Source organism: Castanea sativa, chromosome 11 (genome assembly GCF_040712315.1).
Source record: "Castanea sativa cultivar Marrone di Chiusa Pesio chromosome 11, ASM4071231v1".
Taxonomy (NCBI): domain Eukaryota; kingdom Viridiplantae; phylum Streptophyta; class Magnoliopsida; order Fagales; family Fagaceae; genus Castanea; species Castanea sativa.
The window spans coordinates 47,157,775-47,183,412 of record NC_134023.1 but is presented as its reverse complement, the minus strand read 5'-3'; the positions used below and the strand labels follow the sequence as shown (position 1 = coordinate 47,183,412).

The following is a 25,638-nucleotide window of genomic DNA, read 5'->3' as shown; positions in this document are numbered from 1 at the left end:
AATGTGTATTATGTACATGTGAATTCAATTAAAATAGAGCATAAACTAAAAAGAAAAAGAAAAAGAAAAAAAAAGCAATGGTATAAATATAGAAACTGGATAAAATTTTTATGTGCAGAGAAAAAAAAACTTCAATTTGTTTAGAGAAGGTTATTTTAGAAATTAATAAGGCAAATCTATATTTGTTGAATATGAATAATTCATTATAAAAAAAAAATATCTTTCTTAACTTTTGACCAAGTATACTTAACTTGTGCCTTAAGACATTTATCCATCCATTTAGTTCAAAATAAGTAGATTGAGAAATTATTCTTAAGAGTATATGAAGGAACACAAAAAATACATTAAAACTCATTCTATGCGTAATATTGTATTAACCTAATTGTGGATTTCAGCCTTATATAAAAACGATAAGTGATTAATAAAACAAAATGTCATTGGGATTAGAGATTCATTATCTATTGTTGACAGAACAATTGGAGAGGGTGATAGGGTGACTTGAATTTATTTGGCAAGACATTATAAAAAAAGCTACTTTTTTTTTTTTGCTCAGTATTAAGGTCAAAACTACAACTAGATCTTACAATACATTTGCATGAATACCATGGTGTACTACCAGTCACTAATCTACCATTACTCATTGATGTCCTCAGTATCCACATCTTCCTTTCAAAAGAATTAAAACTAACCATCATCAGTTCATCACAAAGATCTTGAGTTTCTATATATAGTAATGACTAATGAAGTATATATAGCTTAATTGTCTGCAATTGGTTATAGTTTATGGCAATTATAGTAAAGATATTCAAACTAAAATCTTTTTTTTTTTTCTAAGATAAAGATTTAGGATTCCATACAACTAGGACAAATTCTAGAACCATAGCTTATTCCATACCAAATTTCACAACTATTTGATGTCGTTGACTAGAGTGATGGAAAAATATAATGAATTTATGTGAAAGTAACAAGCAGCCAATCGCAATCTTAGAATGTTTATATGAAGATTAAAGATTTACAATGACAAGCAACCAGTCATAATTACAATCTAATAACTTGTGAAGATTTAAGATAAAATTTGTGAAAAAAGTTGAGAATTTGAAATGTTTATTTTTGGCAAGTATAATAAATGAAAGGATAGGTACAGTTTCTAAGTTGCATTGCCTCGAATTTTATAATTAAATTTAAACACATTATAAAAAGAAAGAGAGAGAATTTTATCGATATTAGTTTTTTATTTATTTATTTTATATATATAAGAAAGTGGTGTCCTAATTTTTGACAAAACTATTTAACTTATTATATTCATGAAATATCCAAAAATTTCATGTATCAATAATATAATTAATTTAACTTGGAACTTTCGGATTAACGTCACGCCACGCCACACCACACAAGTACCCGCTCAAGTGTTTAATTGGATTAAATTTAATTCATATAGTAATCTAATATAATGCCAATTATATCTAAATTATATCTTGAATGAAACAAAAAAAGAAAAGTCAACCAAGTAAAATCTATAAATCAACATACCTACCCATCATTTTTCCACTAAAAGACCCATGATCACGTGCACTTAAGAAACCCATACACCGGTGGCACGTGGAGCAACATATATATATATATATATATATAGTACTTCACATATAAATAAATAAATAAATAACCAAAAATTTATAAACTTTCGGTGGGTGCGGTGTTTTCTCTCGTTTTCCATTTTCCCACTACTGCTATTGCTATGCCAAAATCCATGTTTTGTCTCAATTGTCCATTTCTCTCTCTTTCTCTGTGTTTCTCTCTATACCCTTTAATCTGACAGGTAAGCAATTCTCATTCTCTCATCATTTGAAGTTTTATCACTCAATCGAATGCTCTAATTGCAATTTGCAAGCAACTTTTTTTTTTTTTGTGGGTTTTGGCTGAAAATTTTCCATGTCAAAACCAAAGTCAAAATAGAATTTTTTAAGAGATTGTATAAACTATAAACCCCAAGATCTTTTGTATTTTGGGTTTGTTTCAGATGGGTCAATGGTAATTTGCTTATTTATTTTGTGACAAATTTGGATTGCCCAGAAATTCATAGCTCAAAATTTGTCAATGTGTTTGTGTTTTGTGAAGGAATTGTGAATAGTAGGATTGATTGGAGTTGATTCTGTTGTGGGGTTTTTTGTTTGAGGCTTAGGGGTGGTGTTGTATATATATATATATAGATAATAGATGGCTTCTTCTCCTCCATTTGAGGTGGAGGATCAGACGGATGAGGATTTTTTTGATAAACTTGTTAATGATGAGATTGAATTTACTGGATCTGTGCCTAGTGTTGTAAAGAATGATGCTTTAGATGAGGCAAAAGCGGTTTCTAATCTAAGGATTAGCGAAGTGGGCGCCGCCGGAGTTGACTCCGGTGGCAATGAGGGTCTTGAGGTCAATGATGAAATGGGCAATGAAGATTTGGTTGTGTCTGCTGTATCATTGGATGCCAATGAGGAAAATGTGGTTGGTGAAGTGAGCAATTCGTTGGTACCTGGTAATACTGACGAGTCTAATCGTGTGGCTGGCAAAGAGAGCGTTCCATCAGTAGTAATACCCAATGAAACAAATGAGGGTAGCAAAGTGGGGAAAGGGGAGGAAGGTGCATTGCATAGTTCAGTGGGTGAGAGTAGCGTGTCTGTGGGAACGGGTGTGAAAATTGTTCAGTGGAGTTCATTCGGGTCGGAGGTGGATGATAATGGTGGTGAATTTGGGACGTACTCAGAATTCTTTAGTGAATTGAAAGATAACTCGCAAGACCCATTTGAGAATGTGACGAATATTGGCCAGTTGGGGGCAGAATCTAATTTTGTGGGTGGTGTTTCGGAAAACCCAGTTGCTGATTTGGCGGCCTCCAATTATGGGCAACATCAAGAAGGTCAATACTATGGGGCAGTTACGGGGCAGAATATAGATGGTCAGGATTTGAGTAGTAGTCAGAATTGGGAAAATCTTTATCCAGGGTGGAAGTATGACACAAACACTGGGCAATGGTATCAGTTAGAGGGTTATGATGCAAATGCAAGTTCAAGTGCTGATATTAATGTGAATGGAAATGATCATGCAAATGCAGTTCTTTCAGACCACACAGTAGGTGGTTATTATCAGCAGCAAACAGCTCAGGCTCAGTCTGTTGTTGGTACTTTGGATGACGGATGTTCAACTGGCAGTGTCTCTCACTGGAATCAGATTTCCCAAGGAAATATGCAATACCCAGCTCATATGGTATTTGATCCCAATTATCCTGATTGGTACTATGACAGCATCACTAAAGAATGGAAATTGTTGGAAACATACACTCCAGCTTCAAATCAGTTAACAAGTGTAGATTATAATCAGCAATATCAAAATCAGAATGTGGAGAATCATCAGTCACAAAGTCTAGTTAGTCAAGAAAATGTTGCAAACTGGGATGGATCTGCGAGCAATTACAATAACCAAACTGTGAATATGTGGCAAACTCAACATGTTGCAAAGAGCAACACAATTGGGTTTACTGAAAACCAGAAATTAGGGAACCATAACAGTTCCACTGGTCATTTAACTGATTCTGTGGATCAACAGTCGGGGTTCATTCCACATGGATCACTTGCTCAGTATGAACAGCCAAATCAAAGTGTTGATGGCGGCCGTAGGGTTGCTGAGTTTCAAAGCTTTATTCCTGATGAAAATTTTTATCAGCACCAAAATCAGGCCAAGGACCTAAATCAACACATGCATTTCTCACCTGCTCACTTGGGTAATCAGAAACCAGTGAATTTTTCACAACAGCTGCTTCAGAGTGGAACTCAGTTCTCTTATGCACCAAGTGAGGGGAGGTCATCTGCAGGACGGCCTCCACATGCTCTAGTCACTTTTGGTTTTGGTGGGAAACTTATAGTCATGAAAGATAACAGTTCTTTTCCTAGAAACTCATATGAAAGCCAGGTTAGATCTTATCTTCTTCTGATTTCAATATCTAATTTTACTTTTCTTTTCTTACTACAAAATTATTTAACACTTATTGGTAGTGTTGCTACTGCCTATAATCAGTGTTGGTGTTTTTTCATGTGAAGGACTCTGTAGGAGGTGTGCTTAATGTTCTCAACTTGATGGAAGTTGTCATGGACAAAAATGATTCTTCAAGCTTTGGATTGGGTGCTTGTGATTATTTTTATGAATTGTGCCAACAATCTTTTCCTGGTCCCTTGAATGGTGGGAGTGTTGGAAGTAAGGAGTTAAACAAATGGATTGATGAAAAGATTGCTACCTGTGAATCTCCAATCGTGGATTATAGGAAAAGTGAAGTTCTTAGGTTGCTTTTTTCTTTGCTGAAAATATCATGTCAGTATTATGGAAAACTTCGATCACCTTTTGGCACTGACCAAGCCTTGCAGGTAAGATTTCCAATTTATTGTTCCTAATAGTTCTATTTACACACAAATTATCTGGATATCTGATCGAGAAAAAATAAAAGTAAAAAAAAAAAACCTTCCATTATGAATGGAACATTTCAAGAGTGGCAGCCATCTTTAGGAAAGTATAGTGCAATAGATTTTCATGGATTATTAAAATTAAGCCCCTCCCATAAATTATGGTGGAGTTTTTGCTGGCCTCATTAAAGATGATGTATTTTTTTATTAAACTAAGGAGAGACTGTTCAAATTTCATGGAACAATGAAATATCCTATCATAACTTTTTTCATTCACCCATTACCTGCTGTTTATATTTAAATAAATATCAACGAGTGTACTTGTATTTATTATTGTTTTGAATGCCTTGAAGTGTCTGGCTGGTTAGTATTTCATTGAACACTTCATTTAAATTGGATGTGTTTTGTATGCTACAGGTTACTTTTAAAATAAAACATATTTCTAATCTTAATTTCTTAATATGTATCGTAAAATGTAGGCGTGAAGCCCATAAATTTTCTCCGAAAGACATCAATTCAAAATTTTTTTCTCATGAGTTTGATTACTGGCCATTGATCTTTCCTGGCTTACTAAATTTAATTAGGAAAGTGATTGTCCTGAGTCAGCTATTGCTAAGCTCTTTACAACTTCCAAAAGAAAGAGTGCGTATGGTGCACTTGCACACTGCTTGCAGAGCTTGCCTTCTGAAGCACAAATTCAGGTATTCATATATTTTTTTTTTCTCCCAGTTTTACATAGGTAATGCCTTTTGCAACAATGAATATTTTAATGCTATTTAAAACTAGGGAAATGTTAACCAATGCCCTTTAGGAACTATTTATAGAAATATTTTATTGGAAGAATAATACAATAAATGTTGTTGACAGCTTTTTATATTTCCCATGAAGTTGGTGTCAAAACTTTCCTATTATGGTTTATTAATAATTTCCCTAAGGGTATCCGTTAACATGACCCTTAAAACTAACATTACTAATTGATCTATTCAAGGCTACCGCTCTTGAGGTACAAAGTCTTCTTGTCTCTGGTAGGAAGAAAGAGGCTTTGCAATGTGCACAAGGAGGTCAACTGTGGGGACCGGCCCTTGTTCTTGCATCTCAACTTGGGGATCAGGTTCTTGCCATCAGATTTTAGCTTTCTTCACGTCTTCCCTGCATGTTAAAAATCCTTACCAGAAGTGTACACGTAGTTGATGCTGATAATGTCTTCTTTCATTCTGAAATGCTGGCAGTTTTATGTTGATACTGTGAAGCAAATGGCACTTAACCAATTCATAGCTGGATCACCATTGCGGACTTTATGCCTGCTTATTGCTGGGCAGCCTGCAGAAGTGTTTTCTAGTGCCACTACTAGTAGCACCTTACCTGGTTTTGTAGATTTTTCTCAACAGCCTGTCAAGGTGATATATTAACTCAAAGACTTGTGCTGAGAAAGTTTTATTTTTTTGTTCTTGATGAATTTATTTTCCTTCGCTATTTTTGATTACTTCGATATTTTTTTTTTTCTGAATGTGTTTTTTGTTGTGAGAATCTTGCTACAGACAAGAAATACTTGGCCTTGCTATTTTTTGGTTTCTTTGATATTTTTGCTGAATGTGTTTTTTGTCTTGAAACCATTCTTTAGATGTGAAATACTTAGGTCTCATTCCTGATCCTGCTTGCTAGTTTCCTGTTTCCTATAAGCTGATGCTATTCTGATGCTTATGATCTGATTTAAAAAAAAAAAAAAAAGTTATATGTATTTATTGGGGGTGTGAGGAGTAGGTCTGAAGCTTGATATAGTGAATAGGGAAGTGTTCCTTGAATGCATATGTTTTCAAGATCATAGAGTGAAAGATACTTTGGGTTTATAAAGAAAAATTTAAGGACATAATCCATTAAACCTCTCTCTCTCTCTCTCTCACCCTAAAGTATTTGAATTCCCGGTTAGCTTTGAACCCTGGTATAATGGCAAGTGCCATTCGTTCAAGGGATGTGTCACAAGTTTGAATTTGAGAATTAGCTTCTCCAAAAATTGAGGCTAAGGCTATCTACCTACAACCTCTACTAGACCCTGCAAAACAGGAGCCTTGTGCACTATGTACAATCTTTATACTGAGTTTTGAACCCACAACCTCACTGTATCTATTCTCATGGAAGAAGGAAGTGCCATTTGATTTAGAGCTCATTGGTAAATTATTTTAAAAAGATGAAAAATCTAAAATAGGGAGAATAAGATTTAATAGGCTTCTCTTATAAAATAAAAAAAAGGTTTAATAGGCTTTTTTTTTTTTTTTTTTTTGATAAGTAAGAAAGATGTGTATTTAAAAAAACTACTTTATACAAAGAAGTGCAAAGCATAACAAAGATTACAAAGAAAGAGAGAAAAGCAAAAACAGAAAATAGAAACTAATTACAAAGAGAAAGAGAGCTAAGGAACAAAGGGAGTGAACCACTAGATGTGAGTTTCCATGCCCTAGACCAATAAAAAAGGGAACCAGAAAAAAAGGCAAGCAACTAGACATTGGATCTATATGAATCCTCAAAAGTCTGCCGATTGCGTTCCCTCCAAATACACCTCATCAAACACAACGGAACTAGATTCCAAATGTTAGAAGAATGCTTCCCCAACCAATTCCACCAACCAAAAAGGAAAACTTTGGGTCTGTGTTGTTTTTACTTTTGAAAACCGTTTTCATTATTTGATTGGTAAAAAATGTTCTATTTAGATTCATAATAACATAAAACAATGTAAAAATGCGCTACAAACTTAATTCTAGAAGATGTTTCTGGTGAAATAGTTTCAAAACACCATGTTCTCATAGAACATTAAATGATGTATCCTAAATTCTTTTTGGTTAAGGGAAAACAGGACCTTTGTAATCACGATAGTTGTAACCTTTTTTGGGTAGGTTTTCAGGTAAAATTAAATTGTACGAGAACATCCATATAAATGCTCATGGTACTAAATGCATACAAGTTGAGCAACAATTAGAAAAGCTGAGACCATGTTAACAAGAAAGCATCATGCAGTGAGGGGAAAAATTAGCAGATTACCCCATGGCCAATATTCTTATTGATATGGCATGGTAGGTTGTGATGTGATAATATGGGTAAAAAAAAAACTTGTTGAATATAATAATATCTATATGGTGAGCAGAATTGAAGCTGAAGTTGTGGGTAGTGGCCAGTGGGAGAAAACAATGTACAGGGTTCTAATGGATGTGGGACCTTTAGATCTATTGTTTGAATCTCTCATCTATTCTTAGCATTGGGGTGTACAAATAGCAAGTTATGGTATTGTTGGGGGAGGATTTTGAATCTTAAGTGTGGGAACTCTAGCTTCCTCTGACATTTTTTTTTTATCCATGGAAATGAGGCATGAAGTAAGCTCAATCTGGATTTAAATTGGACTATGTATGTCAAATCAATACATTGTGAAGCTTGGGGAAACAAAATCGAATTGCTTTGCATCAAATGCATATTACATGTATGAGATCCTATTCCTTAGCCACAAGTAGTGCCGATAGCATGTAATACAAAAATGTTCTTTTTTTTTTTGAGCCCTAAAAATATGATGAAAATAAGAACCCTTGAACATGTCTTTTAGATGATTTATATCTTTCTAGTTCTTCAAAATAATTTTGCTTCAGCTAGGGTTTTTTTTTTTTTTTTTGGTTATAATTTTGATTTACTTGTTTATTTTTATGTCACAGCTTCAGCTAGTTTAATGATCTTTTATCGTGTATTACAGAGTGGGGCTAACTGCATGTTAGAGGAATGGGAAGAGAATTTAGCTGTCATAACTGCAAATAGAACAAAAGATGATGAGCTTGTCATCATTCATCTAGGAGATTGCCTATGGAAGGAGCATGGGGAGGTACTTTGCATGTGCTTTCATTTATATTGAGTCTTTTTCTGTTTGTTTTTTCTCTGGAAGATCTTTGTTTTTCTCCTCTCCCTGACTGTGGTCTAATTGTACAGACTATTGCTGCACACATATGTTATTTAGTTGCAGAAGCCAGCATTGAACCATATTCGGATGCTGCAAGACTCTGTCTTATTGGTGCAGATCATTTGAAATTTCCACGAACATATGCCAGCCCTGAGGCTATACAGGTGTTCTAGATTACCCTTTGTCTCATATATCAATTCTAAACTAGGATTTTTCAAAGCTGATGCAGTATTTTATTATCTAGAATGTGTGATTTTGATTCTTATTGGCAACTTGTATATAGCTTGTAAAGTTTTAATTTCAGTCTGTTCAAGAAGCAGCATCTTTGGTAGCTCATGGATTATGTTGTGGATCATGACCATTGTTACCAAGTTATTTGGAAGTACATTTGCACTCCTTTATTTTCCTCTCAACTATTTTCTGAATAATGTAAATGAACAAGCTTTATGAATGTATGGGCAGAGGACAGAATTACATGAGTACTCAAAGGTGCTTGGGAATTCTCAGTTTCTCCTCCTTCCTTTCCAGCCATATAAACTTATTTATGCCCACATGCTGGCTGAAGTTGGAAAAGTTGCAGATGCTTTGAAGTAAGAATAATTGCTTTATATTGAAGTATGGTAATTTACTTTGTCAAAAAAATGAATAAGTTAATTATGGTTTCTGCAAAATGGCCTTTGGTCTTTTCACACAATATATTGGCTTAGGTACTGCCATGCAATTTTGAAGTTTCTCAAGACTGGTAGAGCACCAGAAGTGGACACATGGAGACAATTAGTGTTGTCTCTTGAGGAGCGGATTAGAACCCACCAGCAGGTTTCTCTCGAACGTTTATTCTTTTCATCAATGAAGCTAGAGGTTTGATTTCTTACATGTGAAGATATATCATGTACAGGGTGGTTATGGATCAAATTTGGCTCCAACCAAACTGGTTGGTAAATTGCTTACTTTCATTGACAGTACCGCTCATCGTGTTGTTGGAGGCCTACCTCCACCTGTACCTTCAACATCACATAGTGGTGCTCAACATAGTGAATATGCTTCTCAGTCAGGAGGCCTTAAAGTATTGAACAGTCAATCAACAATGGCAATGTCTTCATTAATGCCATCAGCTTCAGTGGAACCCATAAATGAGCGGGCTGCTGAGAACAAAATGCCTAATAGAAGTGTCTCGGAGCCAATCTTTGGTAGTGCTCCTAAGAAGGTAGAAATTTATATTTTTGCCGGCTGGTGTTTTTTGTCCATTGCTTCATTTCTAGGGACGGCATTTCTTCCTGACATTGCTTACAAAAATTTTAAAAAAATTGAGTTATAATTTGGTTGATTAAGATAATTTAAAGTTCCTGGGCTAACTCTACCTAGGTTATCTCTACCATGGAGTTCTTGATATCCTATCCATCCATTGTGAAATGAGATGATTGAATTTTGTCACATCATTAAAAATTATATGCATGTCAAAATAGTACTAGTCAATGCTTGTTTAAGGCAAAAGTGCAAAGTGCACCCTCTAAGTTTCAAGTTTATTCAATTAAGACCTCTCCGTCAACTTCTGTTATTAAACTAATTTAATTATTTTAAATTTCTGGAAAATGTTTTTCAATAATTAATTGAATTTTTTATTTAAAAATTTTGAAGAAAAAATAAATAAAAATACAAATTTGGACACTTAACCACAACATTTAACAAAATTTGATGGAAATGGTATACTTAGAGAACTCAATTGAATGAAATTAAAGTTAGAGAATTGAAATGAATTTTGTTCAAACTTAGAGGGTGCAATTTGCATTTTTTTCTTTGTTTAATTGCTAATGAAGTGGTGAAATTCAATATACTCATTTTGCATTGGTTATATTGGATTTTAGGAAGTCGGCAGTGGATTTACCCTTTGAACTCTTAGAGGATTCTTATCCTAATTGAGTAGGTTGGTACTGTACGGGTTTACTGAATTAAAGAAGGTTGCATGAATGTCACATATGCATACACACAAAGCTCATACAGTTGTCTTGCCTTACTTATGGTATATTAAAGATATATAAAATTATGTATGGGAATGGCTGGGGTGGCAAAACATCCCTGTTCCATAAGTGAGATGATTAGAGTTCTTAACCAATCCCCAAATGCATCCTGATTATGGTTGTGGCCTTTCCATCCCTACTCTTTAAAGCAGAGGGCAGCACTCATCATCATCCCTACAAATTGCTTATTATAATTTCTTACCGTTGTAAACACATTTATGAAAATAGGGTAGCGTATGTGGAGATATTGTATGTGAATAATGAAGAGATGTGTTATGCTTAAGGAGGAGGGTTGTGAATTATTATACTATTGTGAGGTGAAGCTTAGGCATTATGGCATGGGTAAAGAATTATTGAATTAGTAACGCGTAAACACAATTATTAGGAGGCTCTGTTGGATGTAATGTGAACCTAGATTTAAATGAGAGATGAGGGGTAGGGATAAACTTATGTCAGATTTTTTTTTTCTTCAATCAGGTTGATTCATCCAAGGAAACAAACTCTTCTGATACGCAAGAAAAGGCATCAGCATCAGGTGGGTCATCTCGTTTTGGTCGTTTTGGCTCACAGCTATTCCAAAAGACTGTGGGATTGGTCTTGAGATCCAGACCAGACCGGCAGGTATATGAAGTAACTTCCCCCTTTAAGATCATTTTCTTGCACCACCCTGAGAACTTACTTTTCCCTATATTCTTCTGAAGGCTAAATTGGGTGAGAAGAATAGATTCTATTATGATGAAAAGCTTAAGAGATGGGTTGAAGAAGGTGCTGAACCTCCTCCACCTGAGGAGGCCGCGCTAGCACCTCCACCAATGACTGCAGCTTTTCAGAATGGAATGCCAGATTACAACGTGAAAGATGCACCAAAAACTGGAGGATTTCCCTTGGATTTGGGGCTTCAAACCAAAAGCCCGATCTCTTCTGAACGAAGTTCAGGGATCCCACCTATTCCACCTAGTTCAAACCAGTTCTCTGCACGTGGACGGATGGGTGTTCGCTCAAGGTATAGGCTTTGGAAAAATTCTCTGCACTCTGCTCTCTCTCTCTCTCTCTGTGTTTGTGTATGTGTGTGTGTTTCAGTGTTGTAATAGGGTGGCCACTGGGAAGTCCATTTGATTTGCATTTTTTCACAACCATTCCTGATTATATATGTATAACTTTAATTTCTTCAGGTATGTTGACACATTCAATAAGGGTGGTGGGACCCCATCAAATTTGTTCCAGACACCTTCTATTCCAGCTGCTAAACCTGGGGGTGGTTCCAATCCTAAATTTTTCATCCCTGCTCCAGTAGCTTCCGTTGTGGAGACAGTTCAGACACCTGGAGAAAGCATGCAAGAGGCTTCTCTGAACGATGCCAATCCACCTACTTCATTTAAGGAGGATTCTATCTCTTCCACACAAAAATCAACATCATCATCAATGAGTCTGCAGCGGTTTCCTAGCATGGATAATATTATACAAAGGAAAACAGGGCCGATGGCACATGGAACTAGCTTAGTTCCCCCTCCCTCACGGCGTACAGCATCATGGAGTGGAAACCTTAGTGATGGATGGAATCCTTCAATGATGAATGAAGTAAAACCTCTAGGAGAAGTCCTTGGTGTATCTCCATCTTTGTACAAGCCTGGTGACCCTTTATCAGTGCAGTTTCCATTGAGTCATAATAGTTCTAGGGATGATCTTCATGAAGTTGAACTTTGAGGCTTAATGAACAGTTCTCTGTAGTTTTGCTTTTCCCGAAAAAGCTTGTCAAAGAGCATACTTGTCTCCTCATCTTGCTGTAAGGATCGAAGATGGAGGATGGCTGATATGGGGGAGTTCAGATTTTTGGTGAAGTCCCTTAGCCACATTGGAAATTCTTATACATCTTAGACCAACATATGATGTTCACTGTTCTAGTTGCTGCCCTTTGAGAAGCCCATTGCCATTGAAGCGATTAGGGCTTGTGATGGTGCACTGCTCTGTGGCCATTTGTAGATTTATTTGAGCTAGATTGCCTTGAGGAAGACAAGAGGATCAGAAGAAAGCATCCCTTCTTTCTATTACCAAGGCTAAAACTGCTTACCGAAAATTGCAAAAGGAAAAGAAAAAAAGATATACAAATTCTGCTAATGAATGATTGTTATGAAAACTCGTCAAAATATGAAAATACAATGAAATGTTGAAAATGGAGGCATACAGTTCGTGTTTAACGTTTTATTAAAGTCGAGGCTGGCTGTTGATTAAGAGAATATCTTGTAGCTCAACTGACACTTGCTGATGTTTATTGTGTTTTCAACGGAGTTGTGTAGAGTCTATATCCTGACTCTCAACTGTCAAATTATTAAAATGCAAAGAATTATTTCCAATTTTTTTTTTTAGTCTCATCTTAGCGAACACATCAAAGCTGTAATGGATCAATTATGAGAATCTTTACTCTACTTTACCTCCTCTTTTTTTTTTTAATTATAAATTTAATCTTACCCTGAATTGCTTCCTCTTAGCCTTCTTCTTATTTTGCATCTCTTTATAGTAGAGAAAATCGAAAGTCAATAGACTCAATACCCTCTATAAACTCTCAGAAAAGTAGTAACTAAAAAATCCCTAGGGACCTAACGTCAACCAGAAGCCAGAACATTTGATCGCCACTCTAACCCTTTCTGATCACTGGACGAACATTGAAGCCTTCCCTGTCTCCCACCACTTGTTTGTTACTAGTTCTCTTAGACTCATATAGTGCTCAGATCGTGAGCCAGACTAAAACTCATCATTTTGTGCTTCATGAGGCAGAGAGCTTCCTAGAAGGTTATGGAGTTTTGAATTTCCTCTATTATGCGCACAGGCGATAGCTAGATAGTGGGGTGGGGGAGGTAATTTTACTGCTATAGAAGTAGAGTTAGATGCTAGATCTATTGTTGATGTTTTAGGAAAGTCTTCTTAGGTGAGAATAACATTGTGTCGCTTATTTCAGATGATTGTAGGCAAATGGTCTCCCAATTTCGTTAGATTCATATTAAACATTGTTTTTGTGAAGCTAACCGATGTACATACCATTTAGTTGGGATGAGAACTAATCAACTTACTTGCCTATCCATAATAACGTATTACTTAGGATTTGTTGTAAAAATGTTGTAAAAATAGTATTTTTCTTTTTTATTAAGAGAAAAAATTTTAATCCAAGTTCATGTAATTCCTTTTTTATTATATATAGAAAAAATATTTGTAAAATTAATCCAAGTTCAAGTAATCACAGTCTTGAATTTTATTTTGTATGACAATCCGCCTATGAACGTAACTATTTTATATGAGGATTGACCTCAATAAAATGTATTTTAATAAGTATTGCTTGAGACATCTCATGTTCCTTAGTTTTGTTGAATGAATCTAATTTTTCCCCCCAAAAAAAAAATACTTGTACCCCCTAAAAATTCTATGCATTTCACAAAATCTCATTTACACTTTGTTTCACATAAAACATTTTTGTATTTTCTGATGTGTGGGATGGCACTTACACCCCATAAAATTGTATGTATTATACAAATCTCATTTTCACTTTTTTTTTTTTTTGACAGAAAACATTTTCCACATTTCTAATGTTTGGTACGATGAAAAAATGCAAATAGATGGAAGATATTTTCTTTGGTCAATGAAAAATAAGCTAAGTAGAATAGAAAATGTTTTCCTTCTTAAAAGAGCATAGAATGTTTACCTAAACATTACATACTTAACAAATCACCACAAACATTCCATACTTAACACTTCAACTTTTTTTTTTAATGAAAAAAATATGGATAGAGGAGGGAGAAAAAATAACACTTCAACCTAGATACAAATTAAAATTCTATTGAATTTGTATCTAGATTAAAAAAAACAGGCCCAATGGTCCATAAATTAAAATTCTATTGAATTTGTATCTAGATAAAAAAAAAAAAAAAAAAAAGGGTCCAAAGCAATTCAGAGCCCAATGGTCTCCAACCCACCATTAACCCCACCCAAATGGTCCATATTCTATTCTGTTCTCTCTCTCTCTCTCTCCACCGATCCTAGCTGTTCTCACTCCCTAAACCCTCCACAGTCTCCACCGCCGGCCCACCCAGTCTCCGCCGCTCCTCCTCCACCGCATCTCCGCCACTCCGCCGTTCAAACCCACCTCTTCTTTTCCTGTCAAAACCACCACCCTTCACGGACGAAGACAGAGAGATCAACCTGTTTATAGTTTTGGAGTACAAAGTGCAAGTACCCCCAAAATCAAATAGGTGGTTGTTTTTTTTCTAGTTTCTACTATAAAAACCCAAAATAAATATGTATATAACCTCAAGCATAGTCTAGCTCTAGCCCCCTATTGGAACATGACCAAATTGCAAAGCTGACAAGGTTGTAAGAAAAGCCGACCAAGCTCAACTTTTGACGACCGCCTTCGAGTGAGGAAGCTGAAACAGAAAAAAAGTGTCTGGGACTGTGAAGTCTAAGTAAAGTGAACTATCAATACTCAAGGTAATCTCTCACTCAAATCTTCATATTATGGATTCTATATAAAGTTTGAGATTTGATGTGTTTGATTAGATTGTTGGGTCAAGATTTATTTAGTGTGCTATTGCAAAGAGAAATGAGAAAATGTTGGGTATGATAATATTTTTTTTGGGGTGCTGAGAAACCACAGAAAGTGAATTCCTTATTTTTATGTTTATGAGTACATTATTTGTTATGTGGTTTGGTTCATTTGGTAGGATTCTGGGTTGTGATTTGTGCATTGTGATTTGTGCTGTTTGAAGAGAATAATCAAATTATGTTCTATTTTTATTTTTCCTGTATTTTCAATGACATGGGTTACTCATAGAAGTTGGTTCTATTCTCATACTATTTTTCCCTGTTAGGAAAAAAATAAATGGGATTGGAAAGGTCTGTTGAGGTTTTCTGTTGTTTGGGTTTCTAAAATGCTAGGTACAGAACATTTTTCATAATTTTTTTTTCACAACTCGCTAAGGTGTCAAGTTGTGACTTGTGAATTGTGCAGCATCACACTTTCAAATGGTTTCACCACTGTCATCACTTTTACAAGGCATGTCATCAATTACAAAATGTCACTTTAGTAGTTGTGAAAATTTGTGTCACTGGGCTTATAGTTTCTAAGTTCATTGTTTCATGTTTTTTGGGATATGAATAATATGATGTATTGATATATTGTGGCAGTATGATACAGTGATGACAAGATTACTAAGGGTACTTGAAAATGCTACCCTGTATTAGAATAAAGATGAGGAGATAATTTCTATGTTATGGAAGGGGAGGGCTTTTTTAGGTTGCTACTTGCTTTCTCACTTCTGTGGAGGTGAACAGAGGATCAATTCTGGTTCCTGAGCCTGTTTTGAATCTGTAGGGACCTGATTTCTCATATGATCAGATTACGGGGAAATTTTTTTTTAAGTAGGTCTTATTTTTCGGAGCTGCTCATAGCTCATGCTATGGTGTTTGAGGTGCCAAGACGATCTAGGACTATGAGTAGTACAAATTGAAAGGCTCCAAAACTGTTTGGACAGGACCAAAAAGAGAAAAGAAGAAAAGGATTTCCTAAGGAGAATAGAGAAAGAGTCAAGAGCCAAACAGAAGGGCTGAAAATTATGCATCTTGAGTTTCGAGTTTCAATTTGTTTGTGGGAATAATTGATTGGATAATGGATACCGTAGAACAATAGTCATCCTGAAGGTCTGATTCTACACTATAGATAGGGTTCAGCTTTCAAGAAATTAAAAAAAAAAAAAATCAATGGATGACTGCGAATGATATATTTTAATAATTCCTTTTTTGTCACAGATTCGGTGACAAATAAAAGAAACTCCCTACATCTTCACCAGCAAGTCCAATTAGGAAAAAGCACTTCCCCCCCCCCCCCCCATCTATGGGGTAGTTTCTTAATGGCGACTTTTAATATTGCCTTGGCAATTTGAAGGTTTGTTAGCTGGGTTTGAAATGGACCTTAGCATAGCTTTTTTGTGGCAGTTGTGGAATATAAAAATTTGACTCTATGTTCATGATGTTCCATTTTCTCACAGAGAGTGGTGATGGGGAGTGGAATGAATCTAATCCAAACTGACTGGAGCTATTTATGGAGTCAATATTTGTATAGATCTTTTTTTTTTTTTTTTTTTTATTCAAACCAGAATTTCTTGTAGTGCAATGAGGAGGTTCTCTTGGTTGGAATCTGGGCCTTTTCCTCCCAATATTGCTACCCATGCTTTGGGTTCCATGATGTCTTTTGTATTCTTTCAATGGGCATTTAAATTTAATGAAGGTCCTTTAAGATTATATTTAGTGGCTGAATGACCAGTTCGATTTATGTTTCCCCAAATTTATAGTGAACACAGTTCAATTTTTTAGCCTTCTCACTAGTGATATTTGTAGTTAATGGATGTGCCATATGGAAAACATGAACACTTGAATTAAATCATGCATTTATTAGTTTTTTCCTATGTAGGAATGGTTTCTCCTTGATCTGATTTAGGACAGGTTTTACATGGATAGTAAAGACATGAACTTCTAATTGTGTACATGTAATCATTAACCCATTACTTAGTAAGAGCAGTCATACATCTAGTGTTGCTTTGTAAGGAACAATATTTTCAAGTAGGGAATCATGAATTAACAATTCACACCCACTCTTTAATCATGCTAGTCTCTCTTTATCCTCTTAGAATATTATTTGGTGCTAGTCTCATTTCAGTGATTGAAGTAGCTCTTCTCAATTAGGTTGTTATTCTTCTTCATTACTCCATTCTACTGCTTTGTTAGTAACTTGTCTTGTTTTTCTAGCCTTTGTTATTCATGTCTATCTATTTCTGTTTTTACTTTTTCAGTTTCTAAATTTTGTTTCTGTGTCAATAATATGGACTTGTTTCTGATCCATCCTATTGTGCCATGAACTATGGTTGATTACAAAATTTTTTTTTTATTAGGCAGGGATTTTTCTGGAACAGCCTTCTAGTATGTCTTCACTTTACTCTTCACTGAGAAACATTCTGATAGATGATCCAAGATAGCTAAAATATTTGCTTTTAGGTTCCTTGATGTCCACTATTCCCATTTTTCAACTCTAACTTTTACACAAATGTCTCATTTATTTCAAATCCTTAACCTGTAGTATTTCTGAAGTTTTTTCTGCATTATTCTTACTCAAACAATCTAGGATTTCTCTTGGTTTTGCTGAGGTTATGAGAAATTCCTCCATTGGTTCATATCAATTCTATCCCGTTCTCTCTTCTTCTTCTTCTTCTTCTTCTTCTTCTTCTTTTTTTTCAGTAGTTATATGTGAGACCCCTAATACCACTTGATGCCTTAACAAGTAAGCTACCTCTATTCAATTTACCTGAAAGTATTCTGCTTACTTGCAGATACCGTGTTTCTTTTTTAGTGGCGTTGGAAGTGTCCTTATAGTTTTTACACAGGTCTCTAAATTCTAGTTATGATCATTGTTCTTTTTGGCAGGAGATGTCATTCTTGAAGAATCTTTGGGGTGATTGGGAGGTTCAGATTTCCATATTAACGTTGTATTGCTCTGCATCTTTTTCAGGTCTGAAGCTTACTCCAAAAAGTTCCTGTTTATTCATCCTAGTCCTTTATTGAGAGAGCTATATGCTATAGTTCTCACTACATTGCATCTGAGACAAAAATTGACTTCATTTATTTACCAAAAATGACAGAAATCTTCAGTTACACGGCTTACAGACAGTTATCTCAGATGTTCCTCGCGATAATTTTCTTTCACAGTTCTGAATACATTTTAGCACTCGCCGTTCATGGGAAATCAAATGTTAATCTTAAGTCTCTTCTGATTAGCCCAAGTTATCTTGCAGCAATGTTCTTTTCTTTGCTGGAGTACTTAATTGAAATTGTGTTATTTCCTGGGATGAAGGAATACTGGTGGATTAGTAACTTGGGCCTTGTAATGGTTATAGTTGGCGAAATAATAAGGAAAGCAGCAATTATTACAGCTGGTTATTCATTCACACATCTTATTAGGACCAATCGTGAGGAGAATCACAGATTGATTACTCATGGAATCTATAGATTTATCCGACATCCTGCATATTGTGGTTTCTTCATTTGGTCGGTTGGTACTCAGATAATGCTTTGTAATCCCATATCGATGATTGGATTTACAATTGTTGTTTGGCGCTTCTTTGCGCAACGGATTCCATATGAAGAGTATTTCTTGAGGCAGTTTTTTGGTTCAAGTTATGACGAATATGCCCGAGGTGTTCCTTCCGGGGTGCCATTTGTAAAGTGAGGATCTGATGTTCTGTGGGCTGGGTTTGCCAGGGTGCCATTTAGAAAGTGAGGATCTATAGATTCTGTGATCTGGGTTGCATCTAGCTTCTTGTTTTATGGAAGCACTCGAAATTTCCTTGAAGCTGAACTGATCAATGGTTTGCAAGAGTGACCAAGTTATTTACTTCCTTTATTGCAGCTTTATGCTTGGTAGTAATTCTGAAGCTAGATTCTTGTAGTTATTGTTCATGTTGGGAGAAAGACACAAGGCTTGTCTTCAGGAATTAGGAGTTAGGAATATTGAATTTTTTTATTTTGTTCCCATCAAACATGCCTCTAAGTATGAATAATATATCATACAGTTATAAATTAGTGAACTTTTGATTGACTAACAAGTTTCTAATACATTTTAGAATGACTATAAAGCGGGGTTGTATCCCTCTTATTGTTCCAAATACTTTGGGGTGGACCACTCATATTGTTTAGCCAATTGCTATTGCAACACCACCTCCTTAAAAGTTATAAAAAAAAAAATTAAAAAAAAAAAAGGAAGAAAAAGCACTGATCGATTTGAATAATGCAATGAAATCCAATTGATGCTATTCTAAAATATCTTCATTTTATGCAGGGCCAATATTCACCTTTCCATTTACGCTCGTACACAGTCGAAATTGTAAAGCATTGTTGCCATTATGAATTTATGACAAAATCAAAAGAAACAGGCCCAAAGATCCAAAGCAGAAGAGTTACGCGCGACACAGAAAATCCTATTGCCCATGACGTTTAAAAGACGAACCTCTTTCAAAAGGTCACATATACTCTACCTTTTCAGTCAAAAAAACGAAAGAAAAAGGGTCGCATATACTCCAACTCAGTGGCTGAGCCCGGATTTGAGTTGGGGAGGGAATTTATATATACTATATGCAATTATACACATTATGTGAATATATAATATTTGAGACCATTTTGAAAAATTAAAAGTTATTCATTTAAATACTAAGTGATATTTAATGTAATTATATATAAAAAAAACTCTACAGAAAAAACTTATTCATAATATTGTATTTATCTATTGAGATATTTCTTACATGAATGATCTATTTTTTAATTTTTTAATTCCAAAACTCATGTTATGAATCAAACTATTATCAGTTAGATAAATATTGAGTGTAATATATGTGAATTTCTATTATTTTAGTTAATACTCATAAAAAGGTTCAAATTATAATATAGTAGAGGCAGACTAAAAAATTCAATGCAAGGCATGCTAATGGAGGACTTGAGGTTCCTTAGTGGTTTAGTGGTTTGTTTAGAAGTTGTGCTCTGTTTTAAGGCCAAAGAAACAAAATGACATTTTATAAACCCAAAAACAAAAAGTAGGTAGTGGTATTTAATAAGTATTAGGGTATTTTTTGGGTGGGCCAGGGGGCCAACTGCCCCCCCTACACCCCTGGCTCCGCCTCTGCTCCAATTGAAAAAATATATAGAAAAATAAATTTATCACATCAAAAACTTGATCTAGAAAAAAAAAATTACATGCAGGGAAATAGATGTTTAATTAATAATAATAATAATAATAATAATAATAATAATAATAATATTATTATTATTATTATTATTATTATTTAAATATAAAAATGCTCCAAATTATTAGTTTTCGCATTAGCCCCGAAATATATTGAGCCAACCATATCCTCACCAAATCTCACAACAATATTATTTTGATTTGTGGTGAGTCTACGCGTAATCTTAGTTTATTTTATTTTTTTGGACTCATGATGAATTGAGATTTGAGACTTCGTTTATTTTGCTAAGAGCCTGATAGCTTAATTAGAATCATCTACATTTCAATGGAAATGTCCAAAGTTCAAGCACAACTGTAACTATCAAAAAAAAAAAAAAACACATCATTTGTTATAAAAATATTGTAAAATTTTGTTAAATGAGGTTAAAAAAAACTCTCTTTTTTTTTTTCATAGAAAAGAGGTAAAAAAAACAATTTTTTTTTTCAAATATAGATGATACACAAATTTTCCTTCTCTCTTAATACTTTCACAGTTGCCCTTTCTATTTAATTAGTAAAATGTTTTCAATCGGTACCAAAGCTAATGTGCCTTACTTCGACGAAAGTACAACATCCATAATCCTCTTGCCCCACCAGTGTCAGTGTCACCCCTAATTTTAAAGAGTTTCAAGAAAAAAAAAAAAAAAATAAACAAAATTATTAAAAAAAAAAATAAAAATAAAAAAGAAAATGAAATTTCGACTATAAAAAGAAAAAAGAAAGAGTACAGACGTGACCTAACTCTCTTCTGTGCTCTATCTCCTCCGCCGAAACATGTCGCAAAGGAAACACGTCCCATACGACATCATCATCACCATCTTGCCAAAGCTACCGATCAAATCAATAGTAAGGTTCAGATGTGTCTGCAAGTTATGGGACTCCACAATCACCAGCTCTGCTTTCATCTCCACCCACCTTAGTAACAACAACAACAACAACGTTTCTGATCATGGTTATCTCATACACATGCCTAATGTTATCACAAAGGAAGCCACGTATTCTTCTTCTTCTTCATCTTCTTCTCTTTCTAACCCAGTTTGTATGGTTGCTTGTGATCCTAAGTTTAACAAGATTTCTGAGTACAGAATTTCCTCAGATTTCTCTAGAGAAGGTTCATGCAATATAGTAGGTTCATGCAATGGCGTATTGTGTCTCGCTGATTCTGCATGGAACCCCACGTATTTGTGGAACCCCAGCATTAGAAAGTTCAAGAGTTTGCCTTGCTTAAGCAAATACCAATGGGTTTCCGCTGGATTTGCTTATCAGTCTGAAACCAATGACTACAAGGTCATAAAGATATATTCTACGTCTGAACCCTACATCGAAAGACATGCTGAGCTTCAGGCCGAGGTTTACACGTTAAGTTCGGATGAATGGAGAAGGGTTGGAATCCCATTGAACTTATTAAGATTAATATATCCAACATCTTGTTCATCTGATACATTTGTTAGTGGGGCTTTACATTGGGTGGCATGGATTAAAGAGGATTTCGGAAGTAGAAGCAGAAAGATTTTGTCATTTGACGTCAACAATGAGAAATTTGGAGAGATAGCAATCCCTTATGGTGGGAAAATACACCCACAAATTCTAGCGGTGATCAAGGAAAATCTGGCCTTCATTTCATCAGAATTTTGTTATGCCTCCGGAATACGCTACGGCATTTGGGTGATGGGGGAGTATGGTGTATGTGAATCATGGAATAAACTTTTTACTTTGCGGTTGGGAGATTTTGAATTCATAATTGGTTGCACGAGGCATGGTGAAGTTATAGTTCGAAAGAATGCCAAGACTAAATCCGATGCAGAATTACAGAGGGGAATTGATTTTGTTGTTGTTATAATTGACCCTGTAACTTTAAATGAGAAGGAGCTTATTGTTCCACATTTTCCAACTAAAGCTACTACTTTTGTGGAAAGCCTTGTGTTGCTTGATGACAATCCGGATAAGAAGATTTCATAGAACCTTGTTATATGCAAGCTCTAACAGAAGTATTGAGACCATAATCATGTTGTTTCCTTTGAAGTATTGGTATGATTTAGAGGGTTGGATTTTGTCCATGATTTATGACATGCCTTAATGCTTGTGGAAGTGGATATCAAATACCGGAGATAATCAAGTTCGATTGCTGTTATCTGCAGATTAGCTTGAGGTTCTGCAGTTTGCCATCTTTTATTGCCAAGAAATAGAGCATTCATGGAGGTCTGATTAGCTTTGAAGAAGGTATTGTGCATTCTATCAAATGGGAAGTCAAGAGTCAAAACCATGATTTTGCTAGAGAGACTTTTGTCAACAACCATGTTTGTAATAGGGATTTATGTTGTGTCTGGGAAGTCTCTTACTCTGTTTTGAGGGGGAATTCCCCGTCATGTGTTTGCTTAACTGTCTTTTAATAACAGGTTTTTAGTGATAAGAGTACTGGACTACTAGTCATAAATTTTATGAGCAAGGTCATTAATTCTATAATGAAAGGAACTATTTACTTATTTCATATGCAGATTGTGAGGCCAAAAAATAAATTACACAAGCATCTTACCAAAATATCAACGGGATTTCGAATCAATATAAAGTGCTTTCCTTTCTTCATCAAATCATTCGGTATACCAAAGAGCGGTTCTTTTGCAATATGTTGTAAATCATGAATTTGAAATTGAACTATTCTAGTTACATAAGCATGGTAAAATTTTGCTGATTTTTTGTTGACGTCTTTTGTTGATTTTTCTGTTTCTCTATTTTTGTGATTTGTATTCTTTGAAATGGACTTCACACATCCAGTGTATTAGCCTATTTTCCTTTTTCATTAAAAGTTTTACTTATAAGAAAAAAAAATCATGGAAAAGCTTATTGTTTACCTTACAAAACCGGTTCTTCTTCCTTCCTGGGCCAAAAACGACCTCTTTGATTATCTTATTTCCATCAGATTTCTACTCCAATCGCACTATATGAATTCAACTTTCATGTAAGGATGAGAGCACAATGTATAATGAGAATATATGACAATGTCTAAAATATAGAGAAAATTGAAGAAATTTTAACACTTCGCTTGTTCCGTTTTACAAAATTTTACAAAAATGTTTTCAATTTCACCAGTAGTGTGGATATACTCTCAGCTATCCTAGAATACCCTTCCCAAGTACCAAATGGCACCCAAAGCTCAGGAGACATCGCACATCAAGTCAATCTGTAGATGGCTTTGACACTAGAGTCAATTTGGAACTTAAGAAAACATGTACTTCACTCCAGTGACTAGGCAATTAACCTTAACAAAATAATAAGTAATTTGGAGTATATAATCAGGGAAAACAGACTTGTATTTTTCAGTAGCCTTTGAAGCAAAACCAAAAGATTGCTAACCGATGGCAGTGCCTTCCATCAGGTATGATCAAATTAATGTAGCTGCTGCTGTTTCTGTCAAATGTACCTCATTAGTAGTGGTTGCAAGAAATGATATAGGTGAATAACTAAAGGCCTAGGCCAAAAAGTATATTTCCTTGTGATCCTTTATTAGCAGAGGCCTCTGCTATTTTTTGGGCACTATAGCTAGCCATATCAGAGAATTTCCTTTGAATCCTGGTGGAAGAAGACTCAAAGATATGCATTGATGCATCAACAATAATGGTGTAGAGAGCTGCTGGTATATTTCTAGTATTATTTGTAATATCATAGAACTAAGGAATATATTTTCTATATGTTCTTTTAGTATAGTTAAGAGGGAGTTGAATTATGTAGCCTATGCTATGGTAAAATGCTCCTTAGGTGTTAATAATAATTTTTGATGTAATATTTCTTCCATCCTAGCTCCTGTCAGGGAAGTTTGGAAGAAAAATTTTGTTGCTTGTTCCTGCTAATGAAATTGGGCTTTTCGCCCCCCTCCCCCCCCTTTTTTTTTTTTGGCTACAATGTCAACAACCAAAAGAAAAAACATATACAACAAAATTCCAACATTGCATCACATAAATTTGAGTGTTTATCCACAATAAAATATCAATAAATTTCAAATTTTAAATTAAAACATCAAATGGTCATGACAGGTCTCACGAGGGAGGGGGAGTGCTTGTGTTGTTCTGTTATGGATGGGAGACAAAAAATAATTCATGGCTTAGAGAGGCTTCTTTTTTTATGGACAAGCCAACCACCTAAAATAGAGAAAATAATTTTCCAAAAATATTTTACGTCAAAACAGACACAACTTTCAAAACACTAGTCACTCTCTCTTACTATTCTCACTGGTCACTGCCACCCTCTTCCCTTTCATCTCTTACTTTCAATAGAGTTCAAATCATTTTTATTAGAGGTGACAAAATACCTTTTCTTTGATTTATTCTTTCCTATCGACAATTTAATCTCCAATATTAACGGTCATAATTGAAATTATGCAAGAAACATAACTGTCAACTAATTTTCCTTTTGACATATTTAGTTGATTTTTCACCATATTTTACAAAATGAAGTCGAAAAAATGTACAAGGATAGACTTCCTCTTTTGTCGGTTCAAAAACCCAAGGGCCCGGTCCCAACCTTCAAATCATCTTTCTAACTAACGAGCACAAAAATAATATATATATATATATATATATATATATATATATATATATATATATATATATTTCCTTCTTTTGAGCAGAATCGATTTTAGATTTCATTTATATAGAATCTTGTAGTAAAATAGGACAGAGAAAAAAATTGTATTCTTCCAATCAAACAATGACATTCTCTTTTTCTTTTGCAGGCTTGCAGCACTAGCCAGAAGTAGAGCAGCAATATTACATCGCAAAGGAATACTAGCAATAATAATAATAGTAAAATCAAAACTATCTCTAATCAAAGTAATATCTTCAGGGATCCAAGCAACTTCAAGTGAGCAAATTCTGTCCGAATTCAAAAGGATCAATAAGTTCAGCAAAGTTGCACTCCACTTCCACTTTTGAAAAACAGTGCTTAGACAGAATTGCAAGTTGTCCTCATCACATAAGCCACAACATTAGATTCTCTTGCTAAATTTAAATATAAGATTGCATGATCAATAAGACACAAATAACATAATCTTTTTTAAAAATAATAGACTAAAATATAATTATATATGCCAATTTAATTTAAAAACCTAATGCATTTCATCTATGTTTCACTGATCATCTTATTTTAGTGAAAATAACAAGAACAAGAAGACCTCTAGTAGGACAAAATGTAATTATATATAAGAAAAATTTTATATCCATAACATTTTCGTAATAAACTTTAACTGACAGGTTGTTAGCAGATAAAAAAGTAATTTTAGTAATGTGTTCAAATTAAAATCAATAACAACTAACCACTTAAGATTTTTTGTGAAAGTATTGTGAAAATATTGTGAGGTGTAGCACTTCTTTATATATAAAGTGTAATTATTGAAAATTGTGTGCCGCATAAGACAATTCAGAAAAGCCGCAGGACACCTACGCAATTTCGGCA

General features: G+C 34.7%; 3 protein-coding genes across 4 annotated transcripts; all 3 read left to right on the top strand.

Moving 5' to 3' along the window:
* Positions 1-1,679: 1,679 nt before the first annotated feature.
* LOC142615683 (protein transport protein SEC16B homolog) lies at positions 1,680-12,818 on the top strand. Its single transcript, XM_075788440.1, has 14 exons — positions 1,680-1,816; positions 2,116-3,954; positions 4,083-4,403; positions 5,024-5,140; positions 5,428-5,550; positions 5,669-5,836; positions 8,170-8,295; positions 8,400-8,534; positions 8,833-8,960; positions 9,078-9,186; positions 9,266-9,574; positions 10,863-11,006; positions 11,087-11,388; positions 11,558-12,818. The coding sequence occupies exons 2-14, from the start codon at positions 2,215-2,217 to the stop codon at positions 12,087-12,089; spliced, it is 4,254 nt and encodes a 1,417-aa protein (XP_075644555.1). The 5' UTR covers positions 1,680-1,816; positions 2,116-2,214; the 3' UTR covers positions 12,090-12,818.
* Positions 12,819-14,363: 1,545 nt separating this feature from the next.
* LOC142614511 (protein-S-isoprenylcysteine O-methyltransferase A-like) lies at positions 14,364-19,021 on the top strand. 2 transcript variants are annotated; one of them, XM_075787037.1, is made up of 3 exons: positions 14,364-14,861; positions 17,847-17,931; positions 18,062-19,021. In XM_075787037.1, exons 2-3 carry the CDS (start codon positions 17,850-17,852, stop codon positions 18,646-18,648), a joined length of 669 nt encoding a protein of 222 aa, XP_075643152.1. In that variant the 5' UTR covers positions 14,364-14,861; positions 17,847-17,849; the 3' UTR covers positions 18,649-19,021. The 2 variants fall into 2 exon arrangements, with proteins under 2 accessions (XP_075643152.1, XP_075643153.1); XM_075787038.1 differs by lacking the exon at positions 17,847-17,931 and having other exon boundaries at positions 14,366-14,861; positions 17,932-19,021.
* Positions 19,022-20,949: 1,928 nt separating this feature from the next.
* On the top strand, positions 20,950-22,562 carry LOC142618057 (F-box/kelch-repeat protein At3g23880-like). Its single transcript, XM_075791028.1, has one exon. It carries the CDS (start codon positions 20,968-20,970, stop codon positions 22,150-22,152), a length of 1,185 nt encoding a protein of 394 aa, XP_075647143.1. The 5' UTR covers positions 20,950-20,967; the 3' UTR covers positions 22,153-22,562.
* Positions 22,563-25,638: the final 3,076 nt, after the last annotated feature.